The 18,126-nt window shown below is 47.5% G+C and overlaps 1 protein-coding gene and 1 non-coding gene across 2 annotated transcripts in view; one reads left to right on the forward strand and one right to left on the reverse strand.

The window, feature by feature from the left end:
• The window catches only part of KLHL3 (kelch like family member 3), a 96,300-nt gene extending 79,739 nt beyond the window's left edge, over positions 1-16,561 (forward strand). Inside the window, exons 9-15 of the mRNA XM_014453878.2 lie at positions 957-1,074; positions 1,434-1,631; positions 3,078-3,179; positions 6,630-6,758; positions 10,812-10,952; positions 13,324-13,467; positions 16,472-16,561. Of these exons, the coding sequence (XP_014309364.1) occupies positions 957-1,074; positions 1,434-1,631; positions 3,078-3,179; positions 6,630-6,758; positions 10,812-10,952; positions 13,324-13,467; positions 16,472-16,500 (861 nt within the window). The 3' untranslated portion in view covers positions 16,501-16,561. The remainder of the gene's footprint in view (positions 1-956; positions 1,075-1,433; positions 1,632-3,077; positions 3,180-6,629; positions 6,759-10,811; positions 10,953-13,323; positions 13,468-16,471) is intronic.
• On the reverse strand, positions 13,687-13,817 carry LOC111825501. Its single transcript, XR_002828686.1, has one exon. It is a non-coding gene; the product is annotated as a small nucleolar RNA SNORA5 (small nucleolar RNA).
• Positions 16,562-18,126: the final 1,565 nt, after the last annotated feature.

Genomic DNA, 18,126 nt, shown 5'->3' on the forward strand with positions numbered 1-18,126 from the left:
ACACATATATGTGTGTATGACCAGGACAAATATTTCATGCAATAAAACCCTTACTGTATTTTATGTGCTGTTTGTTAAAAGTATGCTTGTTGCAATCCATTAAATTGATCCTATGACCCACTATTGAAACATGACCAGCATTTGGAAAAACATGGATGTGGTAAGCTGTCTTTGCATGGACCCTGTCTCTAGACCAGGAGAGGGATGGTCTGGCCTCACCTCTGTATCAGGTAGACTTGACTTTTAGTCCCTGTTCTGCCACTCTGAGCTGTGTGACCTTGGACAGTTTAGTTCTCTGAGCTTTACTTTTCTTACCTGTCAATGGAGTTGATAATATCTACCTCACAGAGTTGTGACAAGGGAATGACAACATATTTCATACAATGGCTGGCAGGGGTAGCTACCACCTTACTTTGAAATGGTACTGTTAGCACTGTTTTTAGATCATCATCAGTTACATACATTTTTGTGGTAACCACCTAAAGCAGTGTTTCACAAATATTTTCCATACTGCAATGAATAAGTACTCCCTATAGTCTATGCATTCAGAAATATTTTAAAAATAATTTTATTTTAAAAATGCATCTGAGTTCTACACTATATTCTAAAATATACCCAAATTTTGATACATATTTTAGAATATTTTGTTTTAATATAAAATTTCATCTCCCTGCCCCAAATCCTTGAGGGTACTGAAACTGCAGAAGATGCCACTAACCACATGTACTCTAAACATAGATAGATCTTATGGTTGTGTTTCTGTGGGAAGATGCTCACTTTTTTTGAATAGTCATGCCTGTTGGTGATTAGAGGCAGCATATATGTGGCTCTGTAAACTGGCATCTCAGGTCACCCATGGACCCTGGGCAGTTAGCAAATGTGGAAGCACCAGGGATTGATCACCCATGAATCCAATGTTGGGGAGACCCAGCTAATGTTAACTTGTCTTTCTGGAGGTCATGATTGTGGTCGGTGGCCAGGCACCCAAGGCGATCCGCAGCGTGGAGTGCTATGATTTCGAGGAGGACCGATGGGACCAGATTGCTGAGCTTCCTTCCAGGAGGTGCAGAGCAGGTGAGCAGCGCCGCCGCCCCGTGCGCAGCTGCCTTCGCACGCGTGCCTCTGCCTGGTGCCTGAGTCCTGCTTTGCTCCTTGTTTCCCCAAACATCTGTGCATTACAGACTCTCTTTCTTTTTCTTCCCACTTGCCCAATTTCTAGCTATACCTTCTGGGGTCAGTTCTTATGTGTTTAGGGACTTCAGCTAAAATTCAAGTATTTGCTTGAATCAAACAAAATTAGAAAAGCAAATATGAAAAAAATCCAATGAGTCCCATAATGACTTCCAAATATCTAAGGTTGGAGATCACCTTCTGTGGTAAGTTATTCACATGCCTGAGACGATCTCAGTGTGTCTTGGTTTCCTGTGCCTCAGGTGTGGTGTTCATGGCTGGCCACGTGTATGCTGTGGGCGGGTTTAACGGCTCACTACGTGTGCGGACAGTGGATGTGTATGACGGTGTGAAGGACCAGTGGACGTCCATTGCCAGCATGCAGGAACGCCGGAGCACGCTGGGGGCAGCCGTGCTCAATGACCTGCTCTACGCCGTGGGAGGCTTTGATGGCAGTACTGGTAGGTCCTGGACACAGTCCCCACCTGTCCCAGCCTAGGACACACCCTCCATATAACCCTGGTTTGCTCAGCCAGTTCTTGGGCCAACCCTTCTGTCCATCCATACTTACTTCCCCAAGAACATACCCGTCCTTTTGCCCAGCTTGGGTGCCAGAAGCAGGCTTTCCTACACAAAGAACATGTAACTGCCCACATGCTGTTATTTCTAGGACTCTAGGAAGGACCCGATAGTCAGAAGAGGGCCCTTTCTCCTGTCCGGTGACTGGGAACCATTCATTCAGAAGATGAGACTTAGAAAGAGAGCGTGCTTACCTGGAAGGCATCTCTCTGTAGTCTGAACCCCCTGTTGGACAGATGAGGGAGCTAAGGTTCAGCCATAGGAAGAGACCTGGCTCAGGACACAGTCTGAAGCCCCACTGAATCTTTGCAAGTTATGCCACTGCAGGAACGTCCCCTTGCTCCTGGTTGTTACCTACCTTCAAAGTTAGAATCAGAAACTATTAGTGGACACGGACTTGGAGAAGTTATCTCATTTCTCCTCATATCTCCAGGTGGAGTCTCTGTAGGCAATACCTCTATTAAAATAAAATGATATCCTTTGGCCCCCAGGGATGTGAAAACAAATATTTTTCACTTCTCTGAATTTTCATGTATGTCTTTACAAGTTGGTGACCTTTACCAGCCTTCCCTCTGCCTCACTCCTGTAACTCCAGTATTTGTAGTGCCTCCAGGGTTGCCGGTAGTAACAGGACCTGGGAATAAAGAGAACAAACGGGTGTAGGACATTGTGGTGTGTGGTTTTTTTAGAATTCTTTAGGATTTTCTTTTGGTCATATTTAGAAAAACTGAGTAAATTGTGGCTTAAAAAATGAGAGATTTTGTATTACTCATGAAACAAGAAGTCTAGAGGTTGGCAGTTGCTGACTTGGTCCAGTTGCTCAAAGATATTGGGGCCAAGTTCTGTAAGAGTCTCTTGGCCTCATCCTCATGGTCACAAGATGGCCATTACAGTTCCAGCCAATATGTTTGTGTTCCAGGTACAAAAAAGCAGGAGGGCTGTTTCAGAAATCCCCATCAGACTTCTGGGTAGGTCACATTGATTTGGTTACCCCTAGTTGCAAGGGAGTCTGGGAAGGCAAGTGTTCAGCTTTTCAGCCTCTAAGGTAGATGAAAAGGGATAGGAGTGTGGGAATAGGTAGGTGTTCAGTGAAGCAGCCTCAGGTATTTATTCCATTCTGTAGATTTAACAATTTATGTTTGCAAAGCAGTTCAGTTATAACCCCTGACCTTGCAGATGTGTTTCGGGCAGGTGCCATGGGCCGCAGAGTGCGGCAGAGGTGGTGCTGAGCCATACACCCAGGTCTGCACTCTTTCCCACCTCAGTTTCTCAGCACAGCAGGGTGAGGCTTGGTGCCATAGAAATCTCACAAATCTCTCATCTCCCAGGCCTAGCATCGGTGGAAGCCTACAGCTACAAGACCAACGAGTGGTTCTTCGTGGCCCCAATGAATACCCGGCGGAGCAGTGTGGGTGTGGGTGTCGTGGAGGGTAAGGAGCAACAGTGGGTATGGCCCAGCCTGGGCCTTCTCCTGGTTCTCTGGCTCTATTCCTTTCACTACTGCTCTGAGTCAGGTACTGGTATCCTAATTTAACAGATGAGGAAAGTGAAACTCAGAAGTGAAGCTACTGGCACAAAAAAATAAGCAAGTGAACTAGGAGGAACCTAGAAGGGAAATGCCTACTTATCACTTTGGCCACTTGTTAATAGCTTTGTTACATGTTGGGAAGGGGAGAAGGGTGGGGGATCCAGAGTCAATATGTAGAGGGGGTGAGAGTTAACTCTTTAATTAATTTTGTCCTCACGTTGAACATTAACAGAGCCTGAGTGAGGTGGGCACCTCTTCCCAGGTCTGATTAGGCCCTGCAGGGCAGGTTGGTTGTAGAGTCCTGCTCTAGTCAGGAAAGGTGTGTGGGGTGATGTGGGAGGGAGTGGGGAGGTGTGGAGCCTAGTTAGACAGTACATTGAAATTTGTAAATGGCTTTCACATCCAATTACTCATCCCCCATCCCAAACCCTTTTGAAGGAGAAGGTAAGATTTAGATTTCCTCCATTCTGGCCAACTGAATCCCAGAGGGGTAAGTGATTTGCCTCTTGAGTAAATAGCACAGTGAGTCCTTGAACTCAGGTCTAACTCCTAACCCAAAGCTCTTTCCACTGTGCTACTCCTGCAGACCATTAGAAAATGCTAATGGGGGTTTTTACAAATCTGTGTAAATTAAAGCCTAGCATATTATTTGGGCTAAAACGTTATACTTTGCAGAACAACACTGGTTTATTAGCTGTCCTGAGGTGGATTGAGCTGTAATATCTGTGCATTCAGATATCTGCATTTTCTCCCTCTCACGGGCACACACAAGACCACAGAGCGCTCTGGGGAGAGTGTAATTTGCAGTGAATTAGACATCAATGGAAGGATTCTATCTTCTCATTGCATTTCTCAGTCTGTACAGTATTGTGTAGTTTAAATTTTCATTTTATTCTAAGTCCTGGACAAGTCATCTTAGCGAGCGCAAGGATTTTATCCTCTGCAAAGATAAATTATTTCTTGCAATCTCATCCTCCTAGTGGAACAGAAATTGATTTGTCTGCCAAGTCTAAGTGCTTTGTCTAGCCACTTTCCCATTTCACCCCTTGTTTCTTAGCCAGGAGTATCAAACAATCAAGTAGGGGTTTAAATAGCATATCCCTGTTAATAGATTCAAGGAGAAACTTTCAGTGGGTATTTTTCAGCTGACACAGGGTTGGACTGGTTGATGGGGATTAGAGAGGAGGTACCTTCATGGTTGTAATTTCAAATACTCCCTTTGACAAAGGCTTTCGTGAGCGTGTTCTGTTATGTGGAAGAAGGCTGTCTTGTCGCATGCCCTATGGGCAGTTGTTCACCTTGTCCATCCTGAGTCAGAAGCTCTTTTGGCTGTGAGTCATTCTGGGCAGCAGAGTCCTTAAAGGGAGGATCTGTAGTGGACTCGGCTTCACTGTGGCCTTGTCGATGCAGCTCTCCACATGGTCTCCACGTAGCTCCTCCCTCTCATTATCTCCTAACCATGGCTATGCAGGCTGAATGACACCAGGAAAAAAACAAAGAATGGAGATCAGGATCATTTGCTACTGGCTGCTTAGAAGAATTCCTACTTGGGAAAAGGGACAGTGAGGCTCGGAGATTAGGCAGAAGTTCCCAACAGAGCAGAGATCGAGTGTTTTGGAGACATCGGTTTCTAGGAGATCACTTGGGCCGCTCCTGCCTCTTACCTGGGGTTGCCCTCCAGAGCTCCTTGTCTCCTCCCTGAGATCAGGCTTTGACGAGTGGCGGGCAGCTGGGTGAGCAGGTGGTTGTGTCCGAGCCAGCACACACTGAGAGAGTGGCCTGGACCCCGGAGGAGCTGCTGAGTCAGTTTTCTCTCTTGGGCAGAACTGGGGAGGAGGTGTTCCTTTTTATAGAAGGGCCAGTTGAGAGGACGGTAGGGCAGAAAACAAAACCAGGCTCAAGGATAGAAGAAAAAACTATTGAACATATTTGAGTCCCTGCAGGGCAGTTGGTGGTAGAATCCTGATACAGCAAGAGTCCTGATGCTAGAACATCGTTTTGAGCCTGAGAATCTCTTTCTAACATAAAATAATGGCAGATTTTCACATACTAGTTGTACTCTTGGTATTTCTCTATTAAGAAAGCACATGTTGACAAAAATATTTTAAGTAACTCTGTTAAGTAGATTTTCATCTGGTGGTGTTTATTTAGTCTACTAGAGGTCCTGTGCATGAAATTCATGCACTGGAGGGGAGGGAGTGTCCTTCAGCCCAGCCTGCACCCTCTCCAATCTGGGATCCCTCTCACAATCCAGGACTGCTGGCTCCCAACCACTCGCCTGCCTGCCTGCCTGATTGCCCTTAACTGCTTCTGCCTGCCATCCTGATCACCCCCTAACCATTCCCCTGCCAGCCTGATCGACGCCTAACTGCTCCCCTGCCAGCCCAGTTGCCCCCAACTGCCCTCCCCTGCCAGCCCGATCACTCCCAACTGCCCTCCCCTGCCGCCTGGTCACCCCCAACTGCCCTCCCCTGCCAGCTTGGTCGCCCCCAACTGCCCTCCCCTGCCGGCCATCTTGTGACCACATGGGTGCAGCCATCTTATGACCACATGGGGCGGCCATCTTGTGTGAGGGCATGATGGTCAATTTGCATATTACCTCTTTATTATCTAGGCTAGTTAGTGTTTAAGATCTTTGTTATAACTCTGAACCCATCACACACACACACACACACACACACACACACACACGACCCTCCTACTTCATTCTAAGACTACATGTTCAGCCCAAAATGTTTCAACCCCTGCTCTGGGAGAAGTCAAATAATTTACTTTTCCCAACCTCAATCCCAACCCAGGCAGAAACGATGTTCTTAGGTAACAGCTTATGATATTTTTATTTTACCAGTAGGTGATTTTGCTTCAGGGCTCAGAGATCACAAGGGAGTGTGCAGACTCATTCTAGCCATGTCAGCCCAGCATGCACACCGAGCCCTCCATTCACGTGCTCCACCTGTGAGAGTTGTGGACAGAGCACAAACCATGGCTAAGACAGAGTTTGGGTTCTCACCAAAGAATAATTTCCCATATTTGTTCTGTCCGCCTGTAGCTGCGGCCCTCTAGTTTTCCATCTCTCAGTACCTCATTCTGGAGAATACTTAACATGGTTCACCAGTAAGAATATGCTGGGCCCCTGCAGTGCTGGGCCATAGCTTTGAGCTGTGAGGAGCTCAGTATGTATGGGAAGTAGAAGTCTGAGATGTGAAGGATGCTTATCCTGGCTGGGGAGTAAGTTGGTCCCACGGAGGAAAGGGGTCCTGAGCTCTGATGCTGGTGAGGGTGGAGTTGCAGTCACCCTCTGGTTTCATGCCAGCGTCCCAAGCACCATCCTCAGCTACTTTGTCTGTTCCAGGAAAGCTCTATGCTGTTGGGGGTTACGATGGGGCTTCCCGCCAGTGCCTGAGCACCGTGGAGCAGTACAACCCAGCGACCAATGAGTGGACGTACGTGGCGGACATGAGCACCCGCCGCAGTGGCGCAGGTACGGGGGGAGCCTCAGGGCGCAGGCTCTGTCTGATCTGCTCACAGGTGGGTCTGGAGACCAGCAACTTAACATCCTATCTTTTAACCTCCCTCTTCTTTCCTTTCAGTGTACATAACCCCAGTTATCCTTTCCCTGGGGATTACTTGGCTAGAAAATGGATGAGATAATATTCTCTTCATCAACATCCCTTCATCCCTTCCATTGCTGTTGGGATGCCTGCATCTCATGAAAGTAAGGCTTGGTATGTGCCAGGCTCTGTCCTAATGACTTTCTGTGACTCAGTTTATTTAATCCTCACCACAGCCCTATGAGGTAGACACAATATCAATTTCACTTAACAGCAAGTCAGCCAGGGACTGAGTAATTTGCTCAAGGTTATATCCTTAGGAACTGGCAGAGTCAGGATTCCCACTCAGACCTATCTTACTTCAAGGTTAAGCTTTTTTGACCTCCAAATTATTAACATCTCATTCTTACAAAGTAGTAGGACAAGCACAGTGATCCCGTCTTCAGTGGAAAAGCTAAAGCTTGCCTGTCTAGTGTCTGTCTTGAGGGTTGAAAGCCAACCTGTTAGAGTTCATACTTGGAGATAAACTTAGGTCGCCCAGCTCACGTTCCCTTCTTCACGCCTCCCCCACATGGGAAGAGAAGGACTTCCCACTTTCACTTCCTGTGGGAAGACTAGGAGCTGTGTGGCCCTTCGGGATTTTTCAGGAAGTGGAGCAACATTCCCTTCTTCCTGTTTTGTCTACCTCATCATCTTAGAGGCTCAAAGGAGAGGACCTGAGAGGCCTGGAGCATGGGCACTGGATTTCTGTCCCAGTTCCTATGGGGAGTGGGGACCGATGACCAACCTGGGCCTGGCGGGAAGGTGGTGTGACTTCTGGGAAGGGAAGCAACGATCGGGCATTTCCCCCACAATGTTAAGCCTTTCTCTTTTGTGAATTTATGAAGATTGATTTGTGATCTCATTTTAAAGTACTAAACATATGACCACTTCCTCAGCATTCGTTGAAAAGTATGCCATGCTAATATTTTAAAGAATCTTTGTGTGTTTGCTGGTCAGCAAAGACAAGCTGTATGATTCCACTCAGACAGCGCTGTGGTTGGCATGCAGTTTTCAGGGAGCTTGTCTCTGCTGATCCCCACGGGCTGGCACTTCCTGAACATGCAGCAACGGTGCAAGTCAGGAGGCTGGGCTGGGTCTGCCCGGTCTGCTCCGGCTGCTGTGGGCCTCGGGCAGATCCTTTCCCTTCTGGCCTCCGGTTCCTGACATGTGAAGTGAGTGGGTTGTCGTGGATGTTCCCTTGGGGCCAATTCAGTTCACCAGTCCCATGGTTCTTCTGCCTTATAGAGTTCTTCTAGTGATTTTGGTTTATAGAGTCTTGAAAGAGTCTTCTTTGTTCTTCCTAAAAATCCTCGAAGTGATTTGAGGGTGAGAGCAAGTGTTTAAGCCCAAGGAAGTAGGGACAGCTCAGCAGGGGTGAGCAGCACCCACTGAAACGTGTGGCTGCTTTTAGAAACATCCCAAGAAGAAAGTGGAGAAGCCTTTGTGGGTAGTCTTTGGTGGCTGAGCACCTGGAGGCCCTGCCCTCTGGTTGCTCCAGTGAGCACAGACCTGCCTTAGGAGTGCAGGCTCAGCTGTGGACAGAGCTGCCTTGGAGGCCATACTGCTCTGTCTGCCGGGCTGCTCAGGGCTGTTGCTGAGTGGCGATCACTCAGGCTGCTCCTGCCTCTCACCTGGTTGGGAGCCCTGGATGGTTACAACGCTGCTGCCTGTGTTCTGGGGAAGCAGTGACCTTGATTTAGGCCAGTGATAGCGAACCTTTTGAGCTCGGCGTGTCAGCATTTTGAAAAACCCTAACTTAACTCTGGTGCCATGTCACATATAGAAATTTTTTTATATTTACAACCATAGTAAAACAAAGACTTATATTTTTGATATTTATTTTATATATTTAAATGCCATTTAACAAAGAAAAATCAACCAAAAAAATGAGTTCGCATGTCACCTCTGACACGCGTGTCATAGGTTCGCCATCACTGATTTAGGCACTGGTTTCACCTCTGGAGTTGGGAGCCCACCATGTGGTTGTGGGTAGTCTTTGGTGGCTGAGGACCTGGAGGCCCTGCCCTCTGGTTGCCTGAGGCCCTTTGTGGTGCCAGGAGCTCCTGTGGCTATAGGTCCAGGAAGCCTCTGCCTGAGGTTTACAGAGGCGGTGCCAAAAGGGCAGTGTGCCCTGAGCCTGGAAGGTGCCTGCCTCCTCAGCAGGCACGGGCAGCGCCAGCAGATGGCTGTGGGGAAAAGGCCATTTTTGGTCCTAACGTGTGCCAGTTCCTGCTGTGTGTGAGGTAGCTCTGGAACACTGCATTTTATGATCCTAAGCCAGTTTCACCCGTTTTCATCTCACCACACACACACTAATTACTAAAATTCTGCGGCACACCAAAAAATATATTTTATGCTGATCAGCAAAAAAATAGGTATAATTTTGATTTATTCACACGAGATGGCTATTGTTGTGTTGGCTCTTGTCATTTTTCTTTTGACAATCTAAGGGGAAAGAGGTCCGTACCCCTGACTAAATAGTCAAATAATGCCTGTTTTAAAATTACTGCGGCACACCAGTTGAAAATCCCTGTCCTAAGCCCGTTAGATAGTCATTGCTGATATAACAGTACCATCTGCTGTTGGTTTAGGGCAACTGCAAGGAGCCACTAGCCAACCAGCATAATTGCTGAAGGAGATTTTATGTATTTTGTCATTCAAACAATATTTGTTAAGAACCTACCTTCAGGCACAGGGAAACATGTGGTAAGACCTGGGTCTGTGGGTTTAAAACCTGGCTGCACCTCCCCATCACATGAGGTACTTTTTCTGATTCCCGACCAGGGTCTCTGGGAGTGAAGCCCTGCAGTCTGCTGGTTCAGCTGCAGCGTGTCCGGAGGAGTCCATGGGGCACTAGACCACTGATCTAGTCCAGCCCCCTTACAACGGGATGTTAGAGACCTAGTCAGGACCCGGTGTCCCAGCCACCAGGTTGTTCTTCCTAGGGTACTGTGCCACCCTCCTCCGCTCTGGCTTTGATTTTCTTGACTTGTATTAAAGGATTTTTGTTTTAATTTGTTAATCCTCACCTGAGGATTCCCCCCCCACCCCCATAGTTTTTTAGAGAGAGTGGAAGGAGGAGAGACAGAAACATCAATGTGAGACACATGGATTGGTTGCCTCACCACGTGCCCAGGTGCCCAGACCAGGGCTGGGGGTTAAGTCTGCAACCAAGGTACGTGCCCCTGACCGGAAATGAACCCAGGACCCTTCAGTCTGCAGGCCACTGCTCTAGCCACTGAACCAAACTGGCCAGGGCTATATTAAAGGATTTTTAAGGGTTATACTAAAACTTGTGAATGATGCAATTCTAGCACTCAGCTGAGGCCTATCAACACTGAGTGATTTGATGCCCTTCCCTGCCATCTAGAGGAGAACAGGGGTGGAGGGAGTGGAGAAGGGCCTCTGCTTCCAGACTAGCTGGGAGGTCGCAATAATGACCTGAGCACACCCACTGTGTGGCTGGGTTCCTCTTTAACTCTTTCTGTCCAACTGCTGATAAAAGGCTGAGTAATAAAAGTAATACAGCAGTGAAGGAAAACTAGGCGAAAGGAGAAGAAATATGATTTTACCACTCAGAAATAACTCCTTTTAATGTTGTGGAGTTCTTTCAGTGCCTCCCCCCCTTTTTTGTATATAAACCCCCACTTATTTACACTTACATACACATATTATATATATGCACATATAAAATATGTTTTTGTTTTTTTAAGTAGAAATGGGGTCATATTTGCTTTTTATTTTGATGTTTAAAGGCTGACAATCATATGAGGCGGCAGGTTATCATATTTGTTTTCCAGATGAGGACACTGAGGTACAAGGGAACAAAACAGCACTCCCATGTCACCCTGCTGGTGGCAGCTGCTGGGACTGGACGCCAGGCCCCCTGGTTTCTGGTCACTGCAGCCAGCCTGAGGCGGGGACACTGTTCTGCCTTTCAGGGGTTGGGGTTCTCAGCGGACAGCTGTATGCCACAGGTGGGCACGATGGGCCTTTGGTGAGGAAGAGCGTTGAGGTTTATGATCCTGGAACAAACACCTGGAAGCAGGTGGCAGACATGAACATGTGCCGACGCAATGCAGGTAATGTGACTGCTCTCTCTGTCTCCCTCGGGGGTTGTGGTCTTTTTCTCCCTGCAAACCCTGGCTCTAAAGACTCCCAGGCTGGGGCTGAGCTGTCTCATGAACAGGGAGTGCCCATTTGCTGGTGGACTCTGGGCTAGGGGAGGGAGAGCTTGGAACCCCAAAAGCTAGCCACAGGGTCCCCACTGAGATGCACTGAGAGGGAAGGGTGATGACTCTCAGTGCCCAGAGATGGACATAGAACAGCCCTCTGGTTGCCATCGATGCTTTGAGGACCTGACCGGACAATGGCACTTGGTTTTATCTTTCCTTTGCCAGGACCTGGCTCTGAGAACCTCCCACTTCCCGCCTGAAACCAGTCTGCTTCCTTTCAGGGGAACCTGTGAAGGGATTTATGATTCATTCTCCAATAGAGCCACTTCCCTTACTCCCTTCTTTGTATTTCCTGTCTTTCCTTCCCTACCCTTTTCCTTTCTTACAGAAATGATTTTCCTTAGAGTGTTTAGGTTTTTCTTCCTGGAGCTCAATACCCCTATTAAACTGTTTTATTTTAGAACTTTGCCCTTTGGGCCATGTCCTGTGTTGGTGATTCTGCTTTAAGCCTCCTTACTCTATGAAAGGTTGGCTTAGCCCAGCTTCCCAGGTTAGAAAGATGAACAGGTGACTTCCAGGCAGGTTATTTCCTTTAACTCAAATTACCTGTTTGTTAAACCCATTTGTAGCTGACTTGTTGAAACTGTAAACAGAGAGCTTATTAATTTCCTCATTGTTTAAGCCTGCTGTGATATAACTTGCCCTTTAAGCCACCTGAGTGAGAAATTACAGAACCTGCAAGACAGCTAGTCTATCTGCAGTCTGAGAATTAAATTTAGATGTAAATGTGTATATGTACACACATTCACATATAGATATTTCTGTTTTTTATAACAGAAGTCAAATCACTCTGTAATAGTGTTTGATAACCTGCCTTTTTAATTCACTTTACAATCTTTCATGAATATCTTATTATAAATATACTAGAGGCCCGGTGCATGAAATCCATGCATGGGGGAAGGGGGGTGTCCCTCAGCCCAGCCTGCACCCTCTCTAATCTGGGACCCCTTGAGGGATGTCCGAATGCCCGTTTAATGAACATCCCTCTCACAATCCAGGACTGCTGGCTCCCAACCACTCGCCTGCCTGCATGATTGCCCCTAACCGATTCTGCCTGCCAGTCTGATCGATGCCTAACTGCTCCTTTGCTGGCCCATTTGCCCCTAACTGCCCTCCCTTGCCAGCCTGGTTGCCCCCAACTGCCCTCCCCTGCTGGCCATCTTGTGTCCACATGGGGGCGGCCATCTTATGTGTTGGAGTGATGGTCATTTTGCATATTACCTCTTTATTATATAGGATTTACATGATATTATTTAAATGCCTATATCATAATTTAACTAATTTACGATGGGACATTTTAGATTATTTTCACCCTTTCTATAAGTAATGCTTTGGTTATTATAAATTGTCCTTATAGTTAATCAATGCATACATCTAAAATTATTTTTTAGAATAAAAGGCCAGAAGTGTATTTTTGAATCAGAGGAGGCACATGTGCTTTCAACACCACCTGGGAAGAAGGTGCAGTATTTGAGAGGATCTTCACCAATACTGATAGTTACTACTTTTTGAGTATTATCAATCTCTTATTATAATTTTTAAAAAATACACACAAAAATACACAGTATATTAGACTATGGCCTTTTACAGACTTGATGAGCAAGAATTATATTTTCCTGTGTTGAGTTCCCGCTCATGACACCCTGCCCCCAGACCAGCTCCCTCTGAGAGGAGGGTGGGTGAAGTGCCACATCCCTGGGAGCAGTGTGCGGACTTAGACCCCAGGAATGTGAAGGGGTCAGAGACACCACCACTAGCTGCACACGGTATGAATATAATAGGGTTGATCAGGGGAAAGCTTTCAAGCAGAGTGGGAGCAGGGTGCGTGAAATCCCCTGAGCTGTCTCATCCTGCAGCTCCGGCTGGGCATGGGAGGTGTGCGTGCACTGGTGGCCAACACTCCAGTGGACAGGCCTGTCCCCTTAGGGCTCTACCTATTTATAGAGTCGGGAACAGGGAGCAATTGCAAGGCCATGTAGTATGAAAGCTCCCTGGTCAGAGAAGTGACCTGTCAGAAAGGGGACGGCAGAGCCAGTGGCTGTTTTCAGTATGTACTTTTGTTGAACAAACTTCGACCTGTGGAGCCAGCTCTCTTTTTTGCTCCCATGAAGCGGAGAAGAAGAGCCTCCAAGGCAATCCAGATTTATTGGCCGCTTGTCCATGTCGATTCCTTGGTGCTCCTGCTATCATATTTCCCATGGCTTCTGTTGATGCCCAGGGGTCTGTGCAGTGAATGGGCTCCTCTATGTGGTTGGAGGGGATGATGGATCCTGCAACCTGGCTTCGGTGGAGTACTACAATCCTGCCACTGACAAATGGACGCTGCTGCCAACCAACATGAGCACAGGGCGGAGCTACGCAGGTCAGTGTGCCCCACCCCACCCCACCCCACCCCAGCCCACGGTGGTACAGGCGGGCAGGGGGTAAGCTTGCTGACTTGGAACTGAGAGCCTCCTCCAGGGATGGCCACTCCATCATTCTGTGCTCATTACAGATACTCATACTTAGCACTTGTTTCCCCAGCAAACCTGAATGTATCCTCGGAAGTCTTTTCTTTTTCTTTCTTTCTTTTTCCCCCCCTTTGTATCTGTAACCAAACTTATCCCTGGGCCCAGCAGAGGCGATCAGGGCCCATGAGTCAGTGTTTCTATGGCAGCCTCCTGGACCGGTACCTGCCATGAGTGGGCAGGCACTGAATTTCACACGGCTGCGCAGAAATCTTTACATAACGCTCCAGGGAGCCTCTTCCAATTGATCTAAGTCATTATAAGAGGCTTTGGGATTTTGTTGCCATTCCTGGTTTGTTTCGTGCTGGTCTAGGTGGAATAAGATGCAGTTCTTGCTTTCCAGAAGTTGGAAGTTAAGATCTGCCTACACAAAACAGGACATACAAGATGATGCACACATAAATTCTAAGTGGAATGCACTATACAGGCTTTAGGACACAGCAGGTGAGAGCTGGCAGAGTCAGGGAATATCTGCTGAGGAGATGGGGCTGATTAAACGTTGAGGGCAGATCACAGTCACACGGGAAGCTGCCCTTTGCTATGCCTCCTCCCTGTGCCCCTGGGCAGTGTGTTAGTACAGTGCAGATGTTTTCAACAGCCCTCTGGTCAAATGGGACTGTTTTCTTCCATGTTATGACACAGGTACAACGGTTGGGTCTGATGAAACTAAGACTTAGAGGGTTTGAGTAACCTGCTCAAGACCACGCAGCTAAAAAATGGCAAAGTCAGAATTCAAACCAGGCCTGACTCTCAAACCATGCCCTTGGTACGACCCCAGCTCCGAGTTGGGGGGAAAAAGCATTCCACGCAAGAGACTGGGGGAAGGAATACGTGAGGCTTATTCCTGGGGAGTGTGAGTGATGGGTTTGGTGCAGGGGCAGGATCAGAGTTGGTGTTGCTGAGGTCAGGGGTCAATAGGGAGACAAGCAAACATATTTCCATCATGTAGCCCTGTGCCTTGTATCTGGTTCTCCAGAAACTGGAATAATTGGAATAATTAGAGCTAACGTGCTTATTGAGCACATACAGTGTGCCAGGCATAATCCTAAGTATTTGAAGACCCTTATCTATTTAGTCCACGTAAGGACGACGCTGACGGCATTCCCATTCCCTTTCTGTGTTAGGAAGGTCAGTCCCTCCTCCTTGTTTGGATTTCAGGGCAAAGGAAGATTGGGCCTTGCAGGCTCACCTCCCACATTCTGTCAACACAGGGCTTCAATTGCAGTGAACTTATTTTACTTTCATCCGCTCATTTAGGATTTTTCTCTACTCAATATAAGAGATGTTAGAGGTATTTTTGTCCTAGAGTGATTCTGTTCTCAAGGTTAATTATTAAAACCAGGACTGTCATTTTCTTCTCGAAGTCGTAGTGGGACAGGCAGGGCATTTTCTAGTAGGAGGCAGTGCGGCCAGCGAGGGACACTCCTAGGCTCCATGCATGCCTGAACCAGAGGGGAAGGCTCAGGTGTGATGCTTAGAATTACCTTGCCCTGGGACTCTGGGCAAGGCAATCCATCTGACTGAACCTCTGTTTCCTCATTTGTAAAGTGAGAATGAAATTATACCAAGCCTCTTAGGGCTGTTGTGAGAATGAAATGCGATTATAGTTGGAAAGTGCTTAGCACATGGAAACCACTCAGAAAATTATTGTGATTATATTAGAAGCCAAATATTCCAAAAAGGTAATGGTGATTCTCTTTGTATGAAGGGACTAAAGTTCTTCCACTTTGTATTCTTCTTTACTTTCCAAATTTTCAATAATGGGAATATTTTACTTTTATAATAAAAAGGGAAAGTTTATATTAAAAAAACAATACAGGAACCTGCTTTAAAAAAAGAAGCTACCTTATGAATGGGAAGCCTCAGGTGCAGTGAGATGTCCTCAAGGTCAGGCAGCACATCGGGTCTGAGGACTCTGGTTCTGATACAGCTAAGCATTTATGTCTGTACCTTTGTCTAGAAGTGACCTTGAAATGGATTTCTTAGCAGAATCTCACTGCTGGGGTACACTGCGGTTTCTTTTAGCAATACTCTCTTAATTTCACCTTCAACCAGGAGGTTTTATAGTCATGGGAATATATTAAAATAAGGCTCCAGGTACCATCATTCCTGTAGACCCTACACGTCAGTTAGGGTTTTATTCAGCTGCAAGTACCAGAAAAGTTCACAGTTACCTGTTCAAGTATGAAAGGACTGTGCTTGTCTCGGGCAGAAGGAAGTTAAGGGCAGGTCTGGAGGCTCAGACTGTGATTTCCCACTGGCTTCATCAGTAGCTTCTGCTGCCCCTTGGGCCTTGCCTGAGCACTCCAGGCAGGACAAGGGACGAAGCCAAGGTTGTAGCACTGGCAGACTTGGATCACAATCGTGTTGGACTTGCATCACAATCGTGTTGGCCGGGACTGGGTCACATGGCCCTTCCAGCTGAAAGAGAGTCTGGGAAGCTGGGCTCCTAACTTGCTGGTCTCTGTATGGAGGTCAGAAACTAGGGGGGATGTTGACGGAATCAACCTCCCCAGTATCTGCTGTGTGGCTCCATCCATTGCAGAGGGGTGCAGGGTCATACATGGATTTACAAAGTTGGTTGTTGAGTGTGGTTCAACTTGGCTAAAACTGCACCACATACAGACATGTCTGGTTTATTCGAGGACAGAACTTAGCACTGGGGGGTGGGGGGTTCACTTAGATGACACTGAATAATATTGGAATGCAGTCTAAAGAGGTCAAGAGGCTACAGTGTAGCTTGACCCGATGGCAGAGGTAGGATTGCAATTTAGTTTTCCCTTGCTGCAGCTTAGGATGTCATATTCATGGACTCTTTGGAGAGACTGAGATGATAACGTTCTCCCCCTTTTGTCTTAGGTGTTGCTGTGATTCACAAGCCCTTGTGACCCCCAACTCCCACTTCCAGGACGTGGGGTCAGGGAGGGGTGCTGCCTGGGACTCAAAAGAGAGGGGTCATGACGGCTGGATCCCACTCAGCTGGATCCCACTCGCTTGGAGAGTCTGCAGTGAGAACCGCACTCCTCTGACTTGGCAGAGTGGAGTCTGGAGTGAAGACTGGCCCCACCTCCTGCATCTCTGAGGGTGTTTGGCCTCTGCCCCGAGCAATGGGTTCTGGTAGCTTTGGGCTACAGGGAGAACGTGTGTCTGAGAATGTGGATGTATGTGTGTGTGCGTCAGAGAGAGTGTTGTGTATATGTGTGTTTAGAACATGATATCTCACTAAGTTCGGGGCGGGGTGTGACAGTCTACTGGATTTCTGTACTACTGATCCTTCCGCTGTGCTAAAAATCAAATCACAGACACTCTCTTCCTGTGGGCACCTGAGACTACTGCCGCCTCTGTCTCCTGGAGGGCAGGGATGCCAGGAAATGACTGGTAGGAGAGACAGTGCTCTGGCCATGCCCACATGCTGGCCTTGACTCTGGCACTGTCGGCAGAAGAGATGAGCATCCTCGAAGTTGCACTGTGAACTCTCTGTGCTAGAACTAGGAGCAAGCAGGTGCCCTGCCCCTCAGCCGGCTCTTCCTTGGTCTCTCCTACAGGAAGCACACAACAGCTGCTCAGTCTTTGGACCACTGGTTTTTGATGTCATGAATTCCAGGTTTGGGAAGTTTGTGTCTCTTCAGCTAGCTCTTCAGAGAAGCCCCAAGTAACACACTAGGAAAAATATACGAAAATCAAAAACCAAAGTGGGAAGGCTTCAGTCCCTGCCCACAAAGGTCTCAGAGAGAATCCTACTTCTGGATTTTTCCAGGATATGCAAGTCCCCATTATATTTATTATCCAGAAGCAATTATTCCCAACATCCTTTTTACCATCGAAAGTGTTCTGATATGGTGGATAAGTAAAAGGTCACCCTACCTCCAACCCGCAGCCTGGTTTGTCCTGCATCGGATGGGGTCGCATGTGCTTCAGACGGTCATGGATGGAAGGAGTGTACCAGCTGGGCTGCTCGCTGGCACTTTGTGATGGTGGTCAAGTCTGTCTCAGGTCCTTGTCTTCCTTTCCTTGTGCTCTGTACCCTCTCTCCAGCCCTCAGAACACTCCCCTCCTCCTTGCTTCCCCTGTGGGGAAGGAGATGGTAGGCTCTGGATGTGTGATCTCTCTCAGGGGGACCTGCATTTTAAGAGAGGAGCTAAAGAGAATTTTGCTAGTCCACAGGTAAAAGTGATTAAAGACAGAACTTCAAGAATCTGCAGGGAGGTATTTGAGGGGGCACAGAGTCATTTGCATTAAAAATAACCTTAAAGCTGTGCTGCTCCTAAATTAGCAAGTTGCTTATGTTGGGATTTCTGGCATAAGGAGGGGAGGTCTTGTGTCTGGAGTTTAACCTTCCATGATGTTAGGGTCCGCCCAGAGGGAGCAGAGGGACTTATGAGCCTGATACTGGACTTCTGATACATCTGGGCTCCTTCCAAGCAGATGTAGGAGACCAGCATTCCCTCCACCTCATGCTCACAATTGGAAACGCAGGATCTTCCCCTCTAGTTGGCCACTTTATGTATTTACAG

This window comes from Myotis lucifugus, unplaced genomic scaffold (genome assembly GCF_000147115.1).
Source record: "Myotis lucifugus unplaced genomic scaffold, Myoluc2.0 scaffold_28, whole genome shotgun sequence".
Classification (NCBI taxonomy): Eukaryota; Metazoa; Chordata; class Mammalia; order Chiroptera; family Vespertilionidae; genus Myotis; species Myotis lucifugus.